The sequence below is a fragment of the Corapipo altera genome, unplaced genomic scaffold, assembly GCF_003945725.1.
Source record: "Corapipo altera isolate COAL_440 unplaced genomic scaffold, ASM394572v1 46, whole genome shotgun sequence".
In the NCBI taxonomy this organism is placed as follows: domain Eukaryota; kingdom Metazoa; phylum Chordata; class Aves; order Passeriformes; family Pipridae; genus Corapipo; species Corapipo altera.
The window spans coordinates 8,456,759-8,477,030 of record NW_020884883.1 but is presented as its reverse complement, the minus strand read 5'-3'; the positions used below and the strand labels follow the sequence as shown (position 1 = coordinate 8,477,030).

General features: G+C 43.6%; 1 protein-coding gene across 1 annotated transcript in view; it reads right to left on the bottom strand.

The window, feature by feature from the left end:
* Positions 1-1,123: 1,123 nt before the first annotated feature.
* The window catches only part of GRHL1 (grainyhead like transcription factor 1), a 39,151-nt gene continuing 20,002 nt past the window's right edge, over positions 1,124-20,272 (bottom strand). Inside the window, exons 9-16 of the mRNA XM_027641184.1 lie at positions 15,777-15,935; positions 9,942-10,029; positions 7,543-7,682; positions 6,667-6,704; positions 6,482-6,570; positions 4,640-4,725; positions 2,954-3,018; positions 1,124-1,777 (exon numbers count right to left, since the gene is read on the bottom strand). Of these exons, the coding sequence (XP_027496985.1) occupies positions 1,663-1,777; positions 2,954-3,018; positions 4,640-4,725; positions 6,482-6,570; positions 6,667-6,704; positions 7,543-7,682; positions 9,942-10,029; positions 15,777-15,935 (780 nt within the window). The 3' untranslated portion in view covers positions 1,124-1,662. The remainder of the gene's footprint in view (positions 1,778-2,953; positions 3,019-4,639; positions 4,726-6,481; positions 6,571-6,666; positions 6,705-7,542; positions 7,683-9,941; positions 10,030-15,776; positions 15,936-20,272) is intronic.

The following is a 20,272-nucleotide window of genomic DNA, read 5'->3' as shown; positions in this document are numbered from 1 at the left end:
TTTCTGGACTATTTCTCCAGGGTTTACAGGTTGGCCTTCATGTCCTAAGTGAGGCATGTGCAGCTTTGTGCCATCTAAAAATATTATAAACCTTTTTTCATTATCCAGATTCCTAATAAAATCTCTGACACTGGACATGGCACTCACATTCATCTGCTCACCATGTAATGCAGTTTTTTGCCTTAGAGCCAAGTGCTGCTGTTTAAATGCTCCTCCCTCACTTGCTACTAACCAGAGGGTGCCTTTCCTTCATAAGCACATGCACACAACAAGTAAATAGTGAAATTTTTGAGGTGTTTGGCACTCCCAGCTGGTTCTAGGCTCAAGATGCCTGCTGCCCGTGTGGTCTCTCCAGCTCTGCAGTGGGTCCATGTGATGCACAGACACCAAGAATGTGTAACCTGCTTGCAGGCCCTACTCCCCTGCCAATGCTGGCCCACTGAGCCATGATGCCACCTTTCTCTCTCAAAAACCTTGCCTGTGCATTTCCAGTTGTTGACATCCTGTGACTTTGCAAGCTGGCACCAGCACATGGGTTCATCCAGCCTGAGCTGCTGGTGTGGGCAGCATCCAGCTGAGCCTTAAGTACAATGCTACAGAAAAAAATCCACCTTCCTGACCCCTAGAAGTGAGACTTCAAGGGAATTGCATCTGCTCAGCTCCTCCTGGGATCCAACTCTCAAACTTGGCCCAAATTACCTCCCAGGGCAGCAGTACCCAGCTGTTTCAAAGTGGCAGTTCTTAAGAGAAGCCAAGACTGCCATCCTGGCTGTGCAGGAGGGTTTAGGAGAGAGCCACTACCATTTTCCTCCCACACAGGAAGATCCATGTTGAACAAGCAGGTCCCTTGTGCCTCCTATGAACATACAAACGTGTGCTCACCTTTGGTGCATGTTAAGGGTTTGTCCATTTTTAAATATCTATGTTAAATATGTTTTCTCTGTATATGGCATCCTTTTAGATGGGCTTCGTTGCATATATTCACGGTATATACAGAACACCATATTTTATATATATATTATATATCACTTGTATGTACACATTTACAAACCTTCAAAAATATATTGCACTTATATACAATATAGCTTCATCTGATGAGAGTTCACACAGTTACTAAGGCGAGTTCTTCATAAGCAAGGCAGTTTTATGTTCCCCCCAAGTGACACAAATGATTTCAACAGTCTGCCCTGGTCACGAGTAAACATTATAAAGACTTTTGTCCAACCTGCATGCAACTCCTACTAGTATCAATTAGTAGTTGTGCAGCTCTACCTAGCAGAAAACAGTCCAGTAAAATGGTATTAGCTGATAATGGGCTCAAACATGGTTACTGAATAGATAAATAAGATATCACCAGTCTAAAAGGCCACCTTCCAGGAGTGTTACCCTCCTGTATTTACTAGTGTTTTATACACTAGTATAAATATATACATGCTCTCCATTTAATTGCAGATCTTTGCTCGCTCATTTCAAGTGCAAATAAGGTCATGAGCAAGAACAGAAACACAAATGTATTAAGCAAAACCACTGCTCTGCTCCCCAGAACAAGTCAACACATGGCTTTCTTCTGGAGAAGGTCATTAGTGTTTTGCCCAATGTACTGAATTATGGGAAAATGTTCACATGAGACCTTTGTTTAGAATCCACAGAGGATCTGTGATCTTAGATCTCAGTCAGAGTGAGCTTATAAGATCCTCCAACTTCTTCAATCTGCAACTGGAAGGTATCTTCATTAGAATAGTGTTTCACAATGTTATCATCCATGTTGACCAGAATTCTGGAAAAATAAAACAGATCTATTTATTTATAATTTATATAAATATTACAGTTCTAAATGCCAAAGACAGCAAAGGCACCCTCAAACCTCAGAAAGCCTGGACTATCCAGGGGTAACAGTGGATCCCTGCTCACCTCTCTCTGACTCATTGCTTCCTACAGCAGATCTGGCTGTCTTTACCCAAACCTGCCATCAAGGCTTGCTACCACACTTTTAGGGTCTGAACGGAAGGGTTAAATCTGGCTCCTGGACCAGAAAGGGAGAGAGATCTCAGCAGAAATCCTTCTGAAGCTCCAGACACTTGGGGCTCTTAATGGGTTTGCTTGACAGTTTATAAACTATCAGCACAAAACCCTACAGAGTTTGCAGGGAAGAAACCACCAATACTTGGCCACTTTTTCCATTTGCCAGAAAGGATACCTGTGTGTTTGTGGGCACACATGCATGCAAAGCTGTGCTTAGCAGTGATTTAGGTACCATAAATTCTAAACTTTTGCAGCTGTTCTGGTGGGGTAACTCTGCTATAAAAGCACAACCCTCAAAAGATATAATTTTCTGGCCAGAAGGACTTTGGTGAAGGGGCTGAAACATCAATGTGACTTTAGAGAAAACCCCCCAAAATTACTGAGAAATTAAAAGGAAAAGCAAAAGCAAACTCAGTTATTTATGCTACAAAATAAAAACATGGTGGAGTGTGGCCTCTGTGAGAAACAGACACTTCACAATAAAGTTCTCTTCAATTTAGCTCACAAAAAGACAACCAGGTGTAGTAACTGTAGCCAAATGCAGATACAGTGAGCACAGTCAACCGCTGGAACAATTTAACATGGGTTGAAGGAAGTTCTTCATCATTGTGAGTCTTTAAACAAACTGAACCCTTCTTCCTCTGACATAATCAACTTCAGTTCAAGTAACAATTAGCTCAGAGAGGTTCCATGACTAGTATTTACCCAGGAAGTTAAACTACATATTTCTACAGGACCCTTCCTATAGTCTTCCAGTCTTCGGCTCTATGAATGATGTTGGAATGTGTGTATGTTGTGTACACACACACACATAACTGCATATGGTTTTCATATATATGCAGTGTATGAGGAATTATAAAGCAGACCTTCCTACAGGTTTGAAAAAAGGTGTTCATATTCTTAGGCAGTTTTTGCATACGTACATACTCACCCTTTTTTACACTTTTTGAAGATTTTTCCTATTTTATCAAAAGGAACGTCATACTTGTCAGATATCTAGAATGAAAGACAGCGATCATTGGTAAGGCAAGGAGACTGCTGGCACCATCCTCCCCTTCCTATTTTACAGAAAGGAACAACCAAAAAAAAAGCCTCCAAATGAAGACAACTGCTCTGCTCTATAAAGGCAACACTAAATCCTGACCTATAATATAAGCCTACAGATCAGAAACCCTCCTCTGCAGTTTGCCAAATTCTGTGAAAAAAATTTAATTATGTTTGAAACCTGGCTACTGACTTCTCATACAGCAACCTCCTGCCCCTACACTCAAAAGCATTAAAAACCCATTCCACACCCTGACTCTTATTCTCTCTTGACTGTCTGTTCTCTTAGCATACTGAAACACATTTTTAAATTCAGTGCCAGAGGAATCAAGTGAAAACTAGTCATGACAGTGGGTGGTGCAGGAAGAAAATAGCAATGGAGTGAAGCTCTCTGCTGTTAAGGGCACAAGGTGATCAGAAACATTCCCCCTACCCAGCAAGGTGATGCCAATGTGTGTGTGTGAAACCACAGCCACTGACCACAGCATCTCATTGCACTCCAGGAAGTCAGGAGGTCAGTAACCTAAGCCTGGTTTACTTTGGCAAATTGCTCTATGACACCAAGAGCAATTACCAAACCAATATGCTGTTTCAGCATGCAGAAAAAGCACATGGAGTTTCCCCCAAGCTACAGCTGTGAGCTCTTAGTTCCTTGCTTTAAGAAATCCAAGAGTAACAAAGGTGCAGCTTCATTTCAGGACCACGGAGAAAGGGAAGATTTCACAGCCTTCAATCCCTCTCTCCATTAGCCCCCCACCTCCAGCTGTCTGTGCTGGCAAAGCCTCAAAGCCAGGAAGAGATAAAGATTCTGGTTACAGAACCACCTCTGGGTCCCAAAGTTAATGGCAAGACCTGTCTTTACAGCCCCAAGCTCCTGTGCTCTGAGCATCAACAAGGCATTAGTCACAGAAACAGACAGACAGAAACATCAGTTTTGAGCTCCTGCCAAACATTACATCATTCCTTGGACTCAAACTCTGTATTTCCCTTGCACTGCAGCAGCAGGGGTAGTGGAAGGCTGTTTTGGAAGTCAGGTACCAGAGAGCAATTTCACACAGGTGCACAGATATATAAAAGTCTTCAAGCACACACAGAAGCTGGGACTTGGAGCTCTGCATAACTGCTTATGAAACGAGAGGGAAGGCCCCCAAACGAGACTTTGAAAGACTGAAACAAACCCAAACCACTGAACACATTCTGGGAATCACTCCATCTTCTGACTAAAATACCCTCTCCGACAAGAGGAACATCCAGTCATCAAGTTTGAATCACCCAGATTTTCAGAAAGGCTTCTTACACTCAGACCCCACAGATGTGGGAGAAGGTGCTTAAAAGAGAAGCTTCCTGAAGTCCCTTAATAATGAATTAAAGCATTATTTAAATTAATTTCCATGTTACTGAAAGGAAATCAGCTTTATGCTTCTTATCCAGAAGGGCAGAAATATGTGGACACAAGCTGTGATTGAGAGTCTGACTCCTGTGACTGTCCAGTGTGTCAGCATTGGGTAGCCAAGGCTACAGTCGCTCTTTCTCAAGCGAGAGGCAAGGACTATAAAACAACCTCGTCACTTACCGCTTCCATTAGGCCTTTCAGAGATGGTGTCTTTAACATTAGTGCATCAAAGACTTCCTCTGACTCTTTTCGCACATACAGCAACACTGAAAAGCAATTTGGAGAGAGGAATTAACTGCGTAATTGGTCCTCAAAAAGATCTATATCTCATAGCGGCTAAGCACACAGTGACACGCTCCGAGGATCTTACGAAGAGATGGACATACATATGTTCAATACACATTGCAGACTGCATCACAGACATGCACAGCTAGGTTAACTCAAAAGTACTTTTTTTGCACATAAAGCTATTGCATGCTCAAGCATCTTTATTGTCAAAATACTTCAATATTTTCTCTATTTGATATTTTCTCTATTATTTGAAAAAAGGTCATACTTGAAACACAGAAAGGAGGAAGACAAAACACAAACTTTTGAGACTCTTGGGTTCCTCTATGTCTCACAGGTTATCTGCCATAAGACTTTGCACAATCAAATGATCTGACAGATGCTACCACACCAGGTGAAGCCCATCCTGGACACCTTCTAATTTTTAAATAATTTATTTGTACAGTCCTCTGCTCCTCCTAGCTGTCTCATCTCTCTTCCAATCCCTTGCTGTGTTTCAGTAATGCTCATACCACCACAGCTGACGGACAATACAGGCTTGGTCTCCTGCTAGGAGGGCAATGAAGGAGTAAGAAGCCCAATTAGGTGAGCATCCCCAGCGTTCTCAAGCTAGCACAGTCATTATATGTAACATCAGCCTCATTAAAAACTGCATTAAGGTTGAGGAATAAGCCAGGAAAGCAAGAAAGCTTGGCCTTTAACAGCTTTGCTGTCTTTAATCCATCTTCTAATGACTAGGTATTGCAGCCTGGATTCTTTGCAGGGGTTTATCAGCCACAGTTTTGACACACCTGCAACATGGAACAACTACTGGCATTTCTAATTGAACAAGGTCAACTCAGGACAGCACAGCACCCGGGTGCATTTCCTCTGCTAAAGGCAGGTTTAAAAAAGAAAGACTGTAGATCTAAAAAAAGGAAGACAGCACACATGCTCTCAGTTACAGCGCAGGTCAGATGACACCAAGTCAAAGGAGAAAGAATCCCATGGGTCTTGTCTTATGGCATACAGAAACATGAAAAAACAAGAAGTCTAATTTTCTTTTATAAAATCCATCCTTCCTTACTAGTATATCCAGACTACAGAAGTGCAGCCCCATTATGGTCAGACTTGCTAGACTAATCCTTTGCTGCAATACAAGTTTAATATTTCAAGCTTTGTTGTGGTCCTTCCACACATGACTGTCATCAGGCAAATACACCATGTCCACCACCCTAAAGGGACCTCTTATCTCCTTCCACGACACCACAGCAACATCCAGTCCCACGTGAAATTGCAACAATTGAAACACAGCTAAAATTAGCAGAATATTCTCTTAGCCCATTTTCTGGCACCATGAAAGATGCAACGATCTTATACCTAGAACCAGTTCTTGAGTATTGCCTAAAGTTCTGGAGCAGATTTTGAGATTTTGTAGTGGCTTACATGATAAATTCTCTTCCCCAATCCATCAGAGAGACTGGTAAGCTGCTCACCTCCTCTTGACTTTCTTTTTCCTTACAGGTTCAGAGCCAATTAGTGTCTGAGTTGGCAGAATACCCCAAACATTCTGACACTAAAAGATTTGCAGAGCTGAACTACATCCTGACACACAAACTCTGTCACTGCTCAAAGCCAGAGAAATCAGGGTGAAGAATACACAAAGTAAATTAAAACACTCTTTAACCTCAGATGCATCTCTCTATCATGATGGACAAATACTCCAACCATTTAGTCACTGAAAGAAGAAAATACCTCTTTTTGGCTCTTCTATTCTGGCCATCTTATTTGGAGTAGCGATGAAGTCCTCTTCACCAATATAAGCTCCTCTCTTCAGGTTGGAGCTGTCATTGACAGGGCGAAAAGTTAGCAGTTGTACAGGGACTTACTCCTCTATCTGAGAGCAAGACATCAGTAGGTTGAAGAAGGGCAGCTCTTACCTTTCACCCTCTAGTTCTTCTGAAGCAACAGGAAGGACCTTTCAAAACAAAGGAGAAATTTTGTGAAAATTTTATCCAGAACTACAATTAATTTCTTCTTATAATCTTTCAACCCTGTATCAAATGACACTTTCAATCAATCTTCCAAAAGCCAGTAAGCATCTTCTTTTTTCATAAAAAGGATTAAAGGATCTCAAATGAGAGAGACAGGAACAAAGAATAGCTAACCAGCTTTCTACCTGGACTGGTGTAGAGTCTGACAGACCTCAGCACTAGGGCCTTTGTAGGAAAACATGCAGATGTTTATTCTCCATCCCTGCTAGGAGTCTAGACTATACTCTTAAAAAAGTATAGTTTAGATTATGTTACAGCACACCAGAACTCCTGGCTCAGGAAAGTCCAAGATTTTGAAACCTGGTTGCACACTAATTTTTTCCCTTCTGGCTTCCTGTAAGCTGGAACTTTCCAGGAACACTGAGGCAGGGTGCTCTGGCAGCGGATCACAGAGCTGACACGTGTGCCAGTTCCACAGGATGGATTCTCACCCTGCAGCAGGCGGGTGGAGGAGCCCGTGCTGTACAACAGAGCACCAGGATCCCAACGGGCATTACAAGGGAAAACCAGCCTGCAGTTCAATTAGTGGAGATGTTATGTAAAATCCTTTCAGATTCACAGAAACTGGACTTCATAGGAAACCAATTTGATGGGAAAACATCCCCAGTTAACTCTTGCCAATGCAGCTTGGAGCAACAACCCTTGCTTTCACGAGACTCAGCCTGTATTTGATTACAGCATTGATGCAGACAGTCTGACATTTCATGAGCACACACAGCATCCCAGAGCCTCTTCATGCCCACACCCATGAACTTTACTTACGTGAGCTCCACGCTGGAGGTTTGCAAAGTGAACGTCAGGAATGAAAAGGACAGGCTGAGTGTCCAGATCCATGAAGGGCTTGAAGATGGTGATGTCCGTACGTTTGTGTGAGGGAAGCATGGGCACTTTGACATCAGAAACTGCAGAGACAAAGATCAGAAGAAAGGATAGTGAAGGCCCTAATAGGGCTGTGGCTTTCCTCCATCATTTAAAAGGTACATATGCTACTGAACAAGGGTACTCTGTTTCAGGGTCAAAGCAAAAAGCTTCTGTAGTGAGGGAGTTTGAACTTGGATTGTCTGCCTCTCAACTGAGGGACTGGGCACTAAGGAAACAGTTTGCTTCACAGAGTAGTAAAAGTTCTCTCTCTCTCCAATTGAGCCGCTTGACTTTGTTCAGATATTAAGCGGGATGGAGAATAACCTGGCCACTCACCCCAACAGAGAAACCTAGGTCTTCCATGTACCAAGCAAACCATGCAAACAGAGGGCAAAAACTAGTCCATGCCCCATCTTTTCCCTGTCCATTCCCCTCAAAAGCTTGCTGGTGTTCCCATACCAGGAAGGCAGAAAGAAGACAAGGGGACAACTTGCAACTCATGTGGTCCCAGTTGGTCCCAAAGAGACAGCACCACAGGATAACTACCTACTACAGACGCAGTAAAAATTGTGTGGTGTCCAAGTTGCTACACTGAGAGTTACGTTTTGATTCCACACTTTAAAGTTTCACATTTTGGTTCATCTCACTGTTCATTCTGGTCACCTCAAGCTGTCAGATCCTAGTCCACCTCCTCCAAGAACCAGCACTGTCTCCCACGGAGCACTTTGGCTCTCACAATGTACCAGCTGACGTGACACAAGCCACCAAGAGGGTAGACTTCAACCACAATGACCCAGTTGGGAGACAGTGAGACAGGAGGTGCCTTGAACTGCACTTCAGACACATTTATGTCAAACTACCACATCTGATGACTTCATTTTACCCAGTGGAAACATATCAATTTGGGGTCGAACCAACTGCAAACAAAAAAAGTGCTTTGCAAAAAAACCCACTTCATTTCTCATATCCTCAGTAGAAAATACACATTTTTCTCCTTGCAAAACTGAGTTTCTTAAAGAAACTTGCGCAATCCCTGCAAAAATAAATTTGATCAAAAGCCACCAACTATTTCTATGCTATTGACGAGTTCATGCACACATGGCATTTGCAATCCTGCAGGTGGGTATAACAGCTTATAACTTAGTTTTAAAGAAATCAAAAACTTCCAACACAAGAACTAAAGAGCAAAGGATTGTACTTTCCAGGAAAATAAGGGTCACGTCAGGCTAAGCCCGAGCCTAGAAGATTAATAATGGAAAACAGCTTTTGTAAAATCATAAGATCCTGGAAAGGCATATTGAAACTGTCCTCCCTTTCCAGCCATTATGCAAAGGGCTGTGTGCAGTAATCTTTTGGGAGCCTCTGGGGCTACTTCATTTGTGAAATGCTAACAGTGTGCTAAACCTACCCCTCACCATGTACTTTGGGGAAAAAAACAAAACCCCAGCCCTTTCCACAACTGCCCTTGAGCAAATAGGTTCCCTTACAGCATTATCTTCTTCTGAAGCTGCTCCAGCAACCTGTACCTGCTGTGTCAGGAAAATCCTGCCCGACAAGCTGTGAGGTGCCTGCCTGTTGAACCAGTCGGGCTGTTAATAGCACACGGCGCAGAGCAAGTGAGAGCACGCACCTGCCCCGTGCAAACAAAGAACAGGGAGATACATTTTCCTCTAAGCAGCTCTGCTAGTGAATAGTCATCCAAATACAGGATCTGTCATCTGCAGCAGCTAAAGGAAGATGCTCAGCAGAAAGAAACTCCTCAGCCCTTACATACTACAGTGCTGAGGTCTCCACATCCTTCACACTGCAGAAACTTTGAAATTATTTACTAAGGACCACTTTGCTCTAGAAGAGTGAGCATAGGGCTGGGAGGCTGAAGGCTCAGCCCCAAGGCTGCCACTGCCTTGCTGAGGAATTGTAAAACATTTTCAATATAAGTTAAAGCATAAGTTTAGGATCAAGCTGGAAACATTTGGAACAGATACAGTTCTCGCTGCCACCTGGATCTGCTGGGGTTCCAGCAGTGCCCAAGAATCCCACCCACACCCTCTCACTTCAATTGCTACAACCCATACCTGATTGAATACACAGCACGACCCTGTCTAGGACAGAAAGAACTATGCAGAACAAAGCCCTAAGTGACCCAGTGTGTTGCAGAACATGACAACTCCATCCGCAACTGCTTAAAATAAGCGCTATTCCACGTGGGAAAAATTGACTTTAGAGTTCTACTGCACAAGATATTTGTAGCCAAAATCAAAACTGGTATTTAAAACACTGATGGAATAATTTCTACTTACAGGCATTCAACTGAGAGCTGGGGTCAGTGCACTTGCCTTTTCTTTTGCTTTGCTTTCGCTCTTCATCCCTGATCTTCCTCTCTGCTCCCTGTCAGACAAGAGATTAAGGGAAAAGGGAGAGAGAGAAAGGAGAGAAAGAGAGGGAAGGAGGGAGGGAGAGAGACACTTTTAATTTTTTTAATTTTTTTTTCAGCTGCAGAGGCAGGAACACCAATTATCCCAGAGCTGTGTTTGTGGAGGTCAACTCCACAGTACCAGAGCTCTAGGTTTGTCAGTGAGCGCCAACTCTGAGATCTGCTTACTTTTGAGTCCTAGCATCTAATGAAATCCAACAACCATACCCAAGATGCAAACACTTGCTTTTCTTTTAAGTCAGATGGGGATATGATGACAAAAGATACCCACATCTATAAAAATTGTATAGTGTGAGATAAAAATATAGGTTAAATGTTTAAGACAATAAAAAATTGCACATTCCCTCTGTTCACTTGATAGATCCTGATCTATAGAAGTCACACCATGCTTGGATCACCAAGCGCAAAATACCTTCCTGCACATTTCACATCGAGCCTGCAGCACTTATAACAGCCTCCACTCATCTCAAGCTGCAGACATGCATCCTTTTAAAGCAGGTATTACTTCTTCTCTTTTCATCAGGGCTAGGCCATGGTGGAATACACAGATCCCCAACTTCATGCGTGCACTGTTCCTGGCCTTCCAAACCAAGCAGATGTGGGGACAGTGCCATATTTTCTGCAAGGTGCAGGCAACTATGATAGAGAGGGAGAAGGAAGGAAGAAGGTTTGTACTGGAATAGTGTTAATTCATCCAACTCTGCCCAGACCTCACATGTGACTGTGGGTTACATCAGGGATGTCACATTGCCAGTTCCATGAGGTGATAAGCCCACAGTAGATCCCCAACACTCAATCCTGGTGCTACCATCAGATTATTGCCCAAACTGGTATACACAAGTTCTACCTGTCTCTCAACACCCTCTTGCAAAGCAGGGTAAAAGGTAACAGTTATCCGGCCATAGGATGCCACTATTTCTCATTCCCACTCCTGCAAAGCTGACAAAACACACCCATATCCTCACCTGGTGCTGGAGGAAGAAGAGATTAGCTATGACAAACACGGTGTCAAAAACCACGTGGCCATGGGATCGGAATTGGTGCCTAACAGTGCATGGGAGAAGGGGAACAGCCCTCCTTACCTCCCACTAAATCAATGCTCTATAGGTGCTTATGCCTGCTAGGTAACAATGGGAACATCTGCACTAGCAATAAGAAGGAAAGTTAGCCAAGATATTGGATGCACATTAACATGTATCATCTTTTCTCCCATGAGAGGGACACAAGCAGCTTCAGGCAATTACTGTGAAAAAGAGAAAAAAATTACACATGAAGACACAGGCATTGCTAGCTTTGCTTGACCCCATAAATATGATACAGCTACTACAGTGAAGACATCCCACCTAAACCTCCGCAGACCTAGACTCACACCCCTCTGTGACTTCCCTTACCAGAATAAGTCACATCTCAGCTTGAGAGTAGAAAGATCAGACTGGCTCCAGATATGATTTTTACCTTTCATGTGGAAATAATAAAGTTCTGCTACTCACTGTGCTACAGAACAGCACCTGCTTCCACGTGGAGAATATGCTGATCCAACAAGAGCACACATTTTGAGAAAACCTCTGCCCTCCTGTTCCCTGCTTGAAAGTCAACTTGATCCAAGCTACTGGGGCTCAGGTAAACACATCTCAAATCCCACATAAAAATAGCAAGTTATGCCTTGGTAACAGGCTTTTCTGCCTTGCAGCAGAGCTCAGGGAGAGATCGTTTTAAACTGAAAGAGGGTAGATTTATATTGGACAGAAGGAGGAAATTTTTTTTATGATGAAGGTGATAAGACACTGGAACAGGTTACCCATGAGAAGCTGTGGATGCCTCATCCCTAGAAGTCATCAAGACCAGGTTAAACATGGCTTTGAGCAACCAGGTTTAGTGGAAGGTATCCCTGCCAATGGCAGAGGTCTGGGTTAGATGACCTTTAAGAGCCCTGTACAGTCCAAAACATCCTGTGATCATGCAACTAAAGGAACAGTCTCCGTGTTGCTGCCCACTCTGCCCCCAGCTACCTTGCATCCACTCCCTCCTTCCAGCAGCACCTCACTCACTTCTTCCCACAAAAGCCTTCCCAAAGCACTGCCCATTGGTACCAGAGTAACAGCAGATCCCAGAGGGCAACACTAGCTATAATCTGTGAAACCCTGTATTTAATCTTCTTCATGTGGATGCATAGCTGAGGTACCATTTACAGCAGAGGTCTTCTTCCTCTAGGACAGGTCAGCCCCATCTCTGCACAGCCCAAATACTGCTAGGCCAAGCCTGAATGAAGCTTGTACCATAACATGCAATAGGATGACATCATTACACCCATACTGCTTTACTCAGGTCTTGAAACCATATAGGATTACATAAAAACCAAACATCCTGGGCATCTGTGGACACCCTTTCCACAGAGAGAATACAAAGGAGAAGACAGAAACACAGGAAGAAACTTGTCTCAGAAGCAGCAGATAATAAGTAGAAACATGTATCAGGAGCTTTCCCTTCCACCCAAGCGTAGGAACCCTCCTCTTTCACTGCTTCCCTGTGTGAAGGCTCCCCCCAACATCAACTAAAACTGTTTGACCTTCCATAGCATATCTATTGATTTGTACAAAGAAAAAAGAGACAGCAGAGGATTGCCATGCCACTATCTGGGTTCAGAGTCAGTTCAGCCGTACAGTGCAAGCACGGTCTTAACAGTCAAAGGAACTGAGGACACAGAACTGTCCCCGTTAGGAGGCAATAGCACCGCAATTTGCTGCTTTTTTCCAGCACACCTCCACACTACAGGCTTGGACCTACACAGAATAAACATGGATAACAGAACTTCTACAGGTAAGAGTGGCCACACAAGGACAAACACATTCAGGACTGCAACAGGTGTGGGTACTGTAGTAACAATGGTCCTGTAAACATTCAAAACCAGCTGACTGATTACCCAAGATTCAATGCAGAAAATAGGCACCCTTTCTGAAGCGCCAATGCTCTTACAGGAGCCTGGAACAAGCAGACAGCATCAGGTTCAATGAGTACATTGGGTTTGTGGGGTAAGGTTTTGGAGTGGCAGTTTGGGGGCATTACAGGGGTGGCTTCTCTGAGAAGATGTTTATTCTAAGAAGCAACTTGCCCCATGCCCAACAGAGCTGATGCCAGCTGACTCCAAGACAGACCTGCCGCTGGCCAAGGCCCACCAGCAACAGTGGTAGTGCCTCTGGGCTAATGAATTTAAAAAAGGGAGAAAACCCTCTGTGCAGCAGCTGTCAGAAGAGACAAGGGAGAATATGTGAGAGAAACAGTTCTGCAAACACAAAGGTCAGTGAAGAAAGGGGAGAAGGTGCTCCAGACTCTGGAGCTGAGGTTCCCCTGCAGCCTGTAGTACAATCCATGGTGAGCAGGCTGTCCCCCTGCAGCCCACGAAGGACCCCCAGACCAGAGCAGGTGGATGGCCAAAGGAAGCTGTGACTCCATGGGAAGCCCCTGCTGGAGCAGGCAGGGTCCTGGTAGGACCTGTGGCCCCACAGAGAGAGCAGCCCACACTGGAGCAGGTTTGCTGGCAGGACTTGTGACCCCATGGGGGACCTACAGTGGAGCAGTTTGTGAAGAACTGCAATCTTTGGGATGAACTCATATTGGAGAAGTTTGTGGAGGACTGTCTCCTGTGGGAGGGACCCACAGTGGACCAGCAGGGGAATAGTGTGAGGAGGAGTCCTGCTGAGGAGGAAGGAGCAGAAGACAGTATGTGATGAACTGACTGCAACCTCCATTCCCTGTTCCCATGTGCTGCTGTGGGGAGGAGGAAGATAATTAGTAAGTGAAGTTGAGCCCAGGAAGAAGAGGAGGGAGAGGGAAGGTGCTTTAAGATTAGATTCAGTCTTATTTTTTATTATCCCATTCTGATTTTGATTGGCATTTCTCCTTCTTTCCCTTCTCTTTTAATTCAGGTAAAATTTGCAGTGTCTAGAGGAATAAAGCAGGAGAATAAGTCAAAATCCGAAAAGAAAATAAAACTTGCACTGCCATTCCTGTACTACTAGATTTGCTGAAATTTCTGACAGACTCCAATGGTCTCCAAGTTATGTGCTGAGTACACATCTGCCTTTTTATTAACTGATTTGTCTTATTAGCAGCAGCACAAGCCTGTCAGTAATTTTAGCATGGTGTCAGTAATTGACCGAACAACTTATGAGTAAAAGATCCCCCCCTACCCTGCAGCAAGTTCATATTCACTGTTTTGTAGAGAATACAGGTTGATAACACACAAGACTACAAGATTACTTTAATGAAAGAACTTTAGATGGCACGCTTGCCTTAAAGAAGAAAATTAAAAAGAGGAGGAGAAAAAAAAAAAAAAAAAGACCTGAAGAAAGCCCCTAAGACCCAAGCTTCTTAGGCTTACTGGCAAGTCTTAAGGATGGCTCTGGAAAGCCTATGCTATTTCCCTGTAAATTCTTTGCTGAAAACATCACAATGGGAGCAGCTACAGGCAGCTCTCCTAGCCATGCAGGAAAGTAGAGGGGCCTATTTAAAGGCATATAGATGGACAACAGAACACAGCAGGATGAGTCAATGGGAATGCTACAGGAAGGGGACAGTGCAGAGGGCTCTGCATATTTTGGGCAGTAAGTGGAGGCAGAACAGCGGTGCATGAGATGCATCTTTGGGTCAGTGCCCTGAGCAATCACCAGGCAAGACCACACAGCGTGACGAGGGAAAAGCCAGCACAGGACTAGAGACTGAGGGTTACAAGCCCATCTCAGGCCTGCAGCTGCACAGAGATATTTGAGATATCACTTGTAAAAGTTCGTCCTATGAAGATGGAGTCTGGATGCAAAGAATGAGAGGCCCTAATCAAGTAGGATATCAGCAAAATAGGAAGTCCACATGGTTCACAGCAATCAAAGGAAGGACTGAGGAAGTCCAGGAAGCATTTATCTCTGCCTAGAACAATCTTGGTCACTCTGGAAATAGCAACGTTGCACATTACTTGCCATGGTCCTTCAAAAGACTGCTCAGGCAGCAACAGGTTACAAAGATTGGGAAACATCCTTTCTTTGCAGTTAAACTTTTACAGTGGCTTCCAGCTCAGCTCCTACTGTTTCTTTCACAGCTTCTGGTGAGCAGTGGCTTTGGGACAGGCATCAATTCCCTGTGTGCTAAATTCAAAAGGCAGAGCAGTCAAACCACAGCACCCATCCAGCTTGTAAAGGGGCTTTACTCCACTGATGTATCACACAGTGATACATTTTCTGCTCACAAGATATGCAAGTTATTGGTTTGTTTTGTTGTTGTTTGTTTTTTTTTTTTATTACAAGTGCAGTAAGAACAGGCAAAAAATTTTAAAAGGACCAAGACAACAAGGGCAAAAAGACAAGCCTTCTCTTGCTCCAATCATTGGCAATGATTTCTCCTGCTGAAGGCACTCTGCAGGACTTCCCAGTGTCAGTCTGTCACTGACTGACCTTTCTCCAAAGTCAATGCTCAGGAACACTTCTCGGCACTCCAGCATTTTGAGAGCAGCATATTTATCTGAGGTCATCACAACATTTATGAGCCAAGCAGAAGGGGTTGAAATTTTTTCCTTGCAAAGGCTAGACACAGACAGGACTTTTCAGTGAGTCAAAATAGCAAGTGACAGAATTAGGAGGAGAAAAAAAAAAAAGCTGCTAAGCTGTGGAACAACCTTTCTCAAACCGTCACTGGCACAGTGACCCAACCTTACCTTGTCACAGAAGACTTTAATTTGACAGTAGGCTCTGTGGACAGGTTTGTTACTCCTGTTATTGTAGCTGTAGGTGTCAATCTGAAGATTCAGGGGCAGGCCTTTAACTCCCTTCTGAGAGGAGAAATCTGTGCTGAGGCAGTTCACAGAAATGAAAACCTGCAGAAGAAGAAAGCAGAACCCATCAGTAGTGACACACGGACTTCTGGCTGACCACTGAGTGAGGCACTGCTCGGTGACTGTTGAGATCTAAATGCTGGTCCTTGCCACTACGAGCAGGACCTCTTTTCCTCTGAGACATCAGGTAAAATCCCCAAGCACCACAATATTCTTAAGTCTTTATATAAGCCATTAGAGGGGACAAAGCCACTTTATCCAGAATAGATTTCAACGAACTCTCCCAACTTTAGGAAGACTCCACCCATCTTTCCCAGTTTTTTCCACCCAAGAAATCCCAAATATCACCAAATTTTTAGCAGAAGGAATCATCCTGTACTCAATCCTCACTGCTCAGTGTTTATCACCCTGGTAAGGACACAACCATGCTTTGAAAAATTTATGCTACTTTGGGCAAGTTAGAACAAATCTTTTCCTGAGTTTTACATAAGCTGCTGCTACCACAGCTTATGCTTGAAACTACTTGGTTGAAGGGGTTTTATGTTGTTTTTTGTAAATGTTATTAAAAGCTTTTTAAAAATATTAGGGAACATGTTATCTTTACACACAGGAATAATGCCATTATTTCAGTAAAAATTTCTGGGCTTCATACTAAGAAGTTGAACACTACTTTGAATATTCCTCAGTAAGACCTTCAATATCCTGTTAACATTCAGATTGAAAGGGAAAGAGAAATATTTGTATTATTCTTATAAAAAACTTAATTACAGGGGAAATTAACTGTGATTTTGAATGTATCTAATTTAATTTTCATAATGGTCTAAAAAACCAAGAAAAACCAAAGAAGCCAAAACACACACGCAGGCAGAGAACAAGTCCAGTGCTGCTTAACAGAAGGAAGAAATATCCTTATGTGGGTATGAACAGATAGACCAGAGTATTTTGTATCCAGAACACGGGCTTGCAGCGTGCCAGGCTTTTCTACAGGCACAATGCCCATTACCAGCACGTCTCAGAAGAAGCTGCAAGGATTAATTACCAGGAATTTACGAGCCACCAAGACCTGCAATGACTCCTCTCTGCCTCAAGAATAAAGGCTGGGAGCTCACTGCTTCACAAAGTAGTCAAAAGCCTTGGGAGCCAGAAGCACCTTCCCAGAGATCTCGCGGCAGCCCCATCCCCACGACCCGACAGCTCCGCGGTGCTTCCGGGAAGCGCCGTTGGAGCCTCCGCAGGGAGCTGGTGCCACCTCCCGGAGCCGCAAAGGCTCACGCCAGGCTTGGAAAATCTTATGGGCTTTGGTTTTGCTGAGTGCCGCTTATCGTGGTCCTCTTCGCACAGGTTCTGCAACACCCTTTAACAGTTTTAACGAAAAAGGGGAAATGGAAATTTTGTAACTATCACCAGATTAGGGTTATAAAGTAATTGTTTTTTCCCCCACCATGGATGTTTTTTCCATCTTTTTGCTGTATAAAAAGACAGGGCAGGGAGGAAGAGTAGTGCAATTAAGCAACTTCTCTGTCTTCTCTCGAACCTGTGCTGTTCTACGACAACTTTTTGTGACAGTGTTATATACATCTCAAATCACAGCCAGGAAAATTATTTTAAAATAAACTCTTCTCAGTCTTCCCCAGACCAACTCAACGGATGGCTTTGCCAGCTTTTATCCACCTGCTTCCCTTTTTGCTACCTTTGGCTTTACCTTTGGCATTTTGCCTGCAGCACTGGCACACCCCAGGGGGAAGCTTCAAGGAGTCTGAAGAGCTGCTCTCACTGGCTTAGGAGCTAGGTAATCAGATGTATGCACAGCCTAAATAATTGCATTCCCTGAGTAGGGGTTTTGTTTTTTAAAAGACCCTCAGCTCTGGTGTTTGCATATTTTTACATTTTAAATTTTAATTTTAAATTTACCTACACTGCATATTCATGCATAACTCATTTCTGTATGAAAAAGTTACTGCATTCTTTAAGGAAAACATGCCCAAGCAACCATGTCAGCAGGTCCACCACCACCTCAAAATTTCTGTGAAATCCCTCAACTGAGTTTCACATCACTGGACACCAGCAGCGTTGAACACCAGTCACCAGTTCTCCAGCATATGTTGTCACTTCTCTTTTGAGACTTCAGACCTGGTTTCAGTTTTTATGGCTTACCAGCCACACAAAGCCCATGCACCACAGTGGGTTGAAGGTCAAAGAGTCTCTGCATGACAGATGCATGTTACTACAGTGGAGCTGCATGGGTATCCCATGGGAATCTCCCATGCCTGTGAGATGATAAAGATTATCCTTCTGCTTTAGAGTCTCCTCATTTGATTAGCTTTGGCTTTAAGCAGCTGACTTCATTTTCATACCATTTAAGTCTTCAGGACTCTAGGCAGGAGATGACAACTAAAACCTAATCACCTCTCTGAAGCTACAGGGAGCCACCAGCCTGTCTTCTGTTTGTATTGAGCCAGTACAAAAGGACCATATACTTCTCCCTACTCATCCTGTAACTCCTATTTTTGAGGAACTTCAGGATACCTCAAGTTTCACAAAACAAGAGTTTTAGCAAACAGCTCTTCCAGTTTGGGCTAAAACAGTTTCAGCCGGGTACTTTTTGTTCAGGAAGATTTGACTTGCATTCGAAAAGGAACATAAGGCAAAGTGACTGCGCCAGCTACATCCCCACCCCAAAATTGCCAGAAGAAAGAAAAACATAACCGCAGAAGTTGCTCTGCGTCTTCAGCCTGCTGAGCAAGATTCCTTTTCATGTGTTCAACCTATTTTTCTAAAGGCAGTTCCGCATTCTCAGCTATATTAAGATTTGCTGTTACTTAAAAAAAAAAAACAAAACCAAAAAAAACCCAAACCATTTTCATCTTGCCTCCCAAGATTCAACATAAAGACAGCACTTAAAAATAGAGTGCTGTCAAGCCTAGGCACTTACAAACATGAGTGAAGCCCTCAAAAGTTACCCAGATTTTCTTTAAAACTGAGATTTCTGAAGGGATTAGAAACCTGTTCTCAAGTAATTTTGCTTGCTTGGCAGTTAAGTTTTTAGTCTATATTTGAATAGTATATCTAGGCTTTTCTCTCCAACAAACTCAGGCTTTATTTTTCTTTTACTTTTTGTTAATTTTTTTCCATGATTTTTTCTAACTCTTGCTCATGAAAGTCAAGGTAGTCATTGAGACAAATGGCTCCACAACAGTGGGGTCTCAGATGAAACACCGAACAGCACAAAAAGTGTGAGCTGGTACGAACTGCTAACCCCCCACACCTGGCATTCACCCCAACACACTAGAGTCTCCTTTCCCCAACACTAGGCTGAGATTCCTGCAGCCTTTGGGGCAGATGAGCAGTGGCCCAGCTGCACACAGCAAAAGACCGAAGGCAGAAGGATTAAAGCACCTCCTCTGGGATCATGCTGGAAGCTAACGTGGGAAGAAGTCAGACCTCATGACTTCCCAGCCTGCTTTAACCACCTGACCCCTCACGCCCCTCCTCACCTAAGTTGGGAGGAACACACCGTGCCTACATTCAAATCTACAAGAAACAATCTTCCATTTTAATAATGCAGAAAAAAAAATTAATCCGACAGCTCTGCTGTGTGCCCTCAAGGAAGGGCAGCAGAGACAGCCAAGTTCTTTCCACACAGCACCTTTTTCTAACAAGATCTGCCTTTCAAACAAACCAGGAAAAACAGGCATAATTAAAGGGCAATCAAAGCCCTGCAGGAACCTCACTGTCAGCGAGATGAAAGATGCCTTTTTTAAATGAAGGCTTGCATACCCAGATCTCTTCTCCTTGGTTTATCTTGGACGCCGTACTCTTTTGTCACACAAAAAGCACCAGCAATTTTGTTAGTCCAAAGGCTACATATGCAGCAGCTTTAGATGAAATGTCACCTTGTACAGCCTCATCTGACTCACTGCAGAGCACAGTTGAAAAGCAGCGGTACGTAGGTACACACCAGTGACATCTGGGGCTGCCATAGGTAATGGTGAGCAATTCCACTGGGTACAAGCACACCATGAGCTCCGACCAGTCCCCAGACACAGGCATGGGTCACACTATTGTGCAAAGTCCTGTACATCCTTCTGGATAAGGCCCTACAGAGGCAGACTTGGGATTTTTTTCCAGTCTGATCACCTTGCTCCACATGGCTTTCATTTCAAGAGAAGACAGGTAAATTGTATTTACCTTCTCCTATTTATGCTGTTATATTTTTGTACCCAAAGGATCAAGACATTACTCACTAATCCAAGTCTACTGGATATGTCTTTCTCTTCAGATAAAAACTTTAACTTTTCTGACACTAGTAGGCAAAAGCCACTCATTTTAACCACAGAATGGCTTGGGCTGAAGTGACCCTAAAGATCATCCAGTCCAAC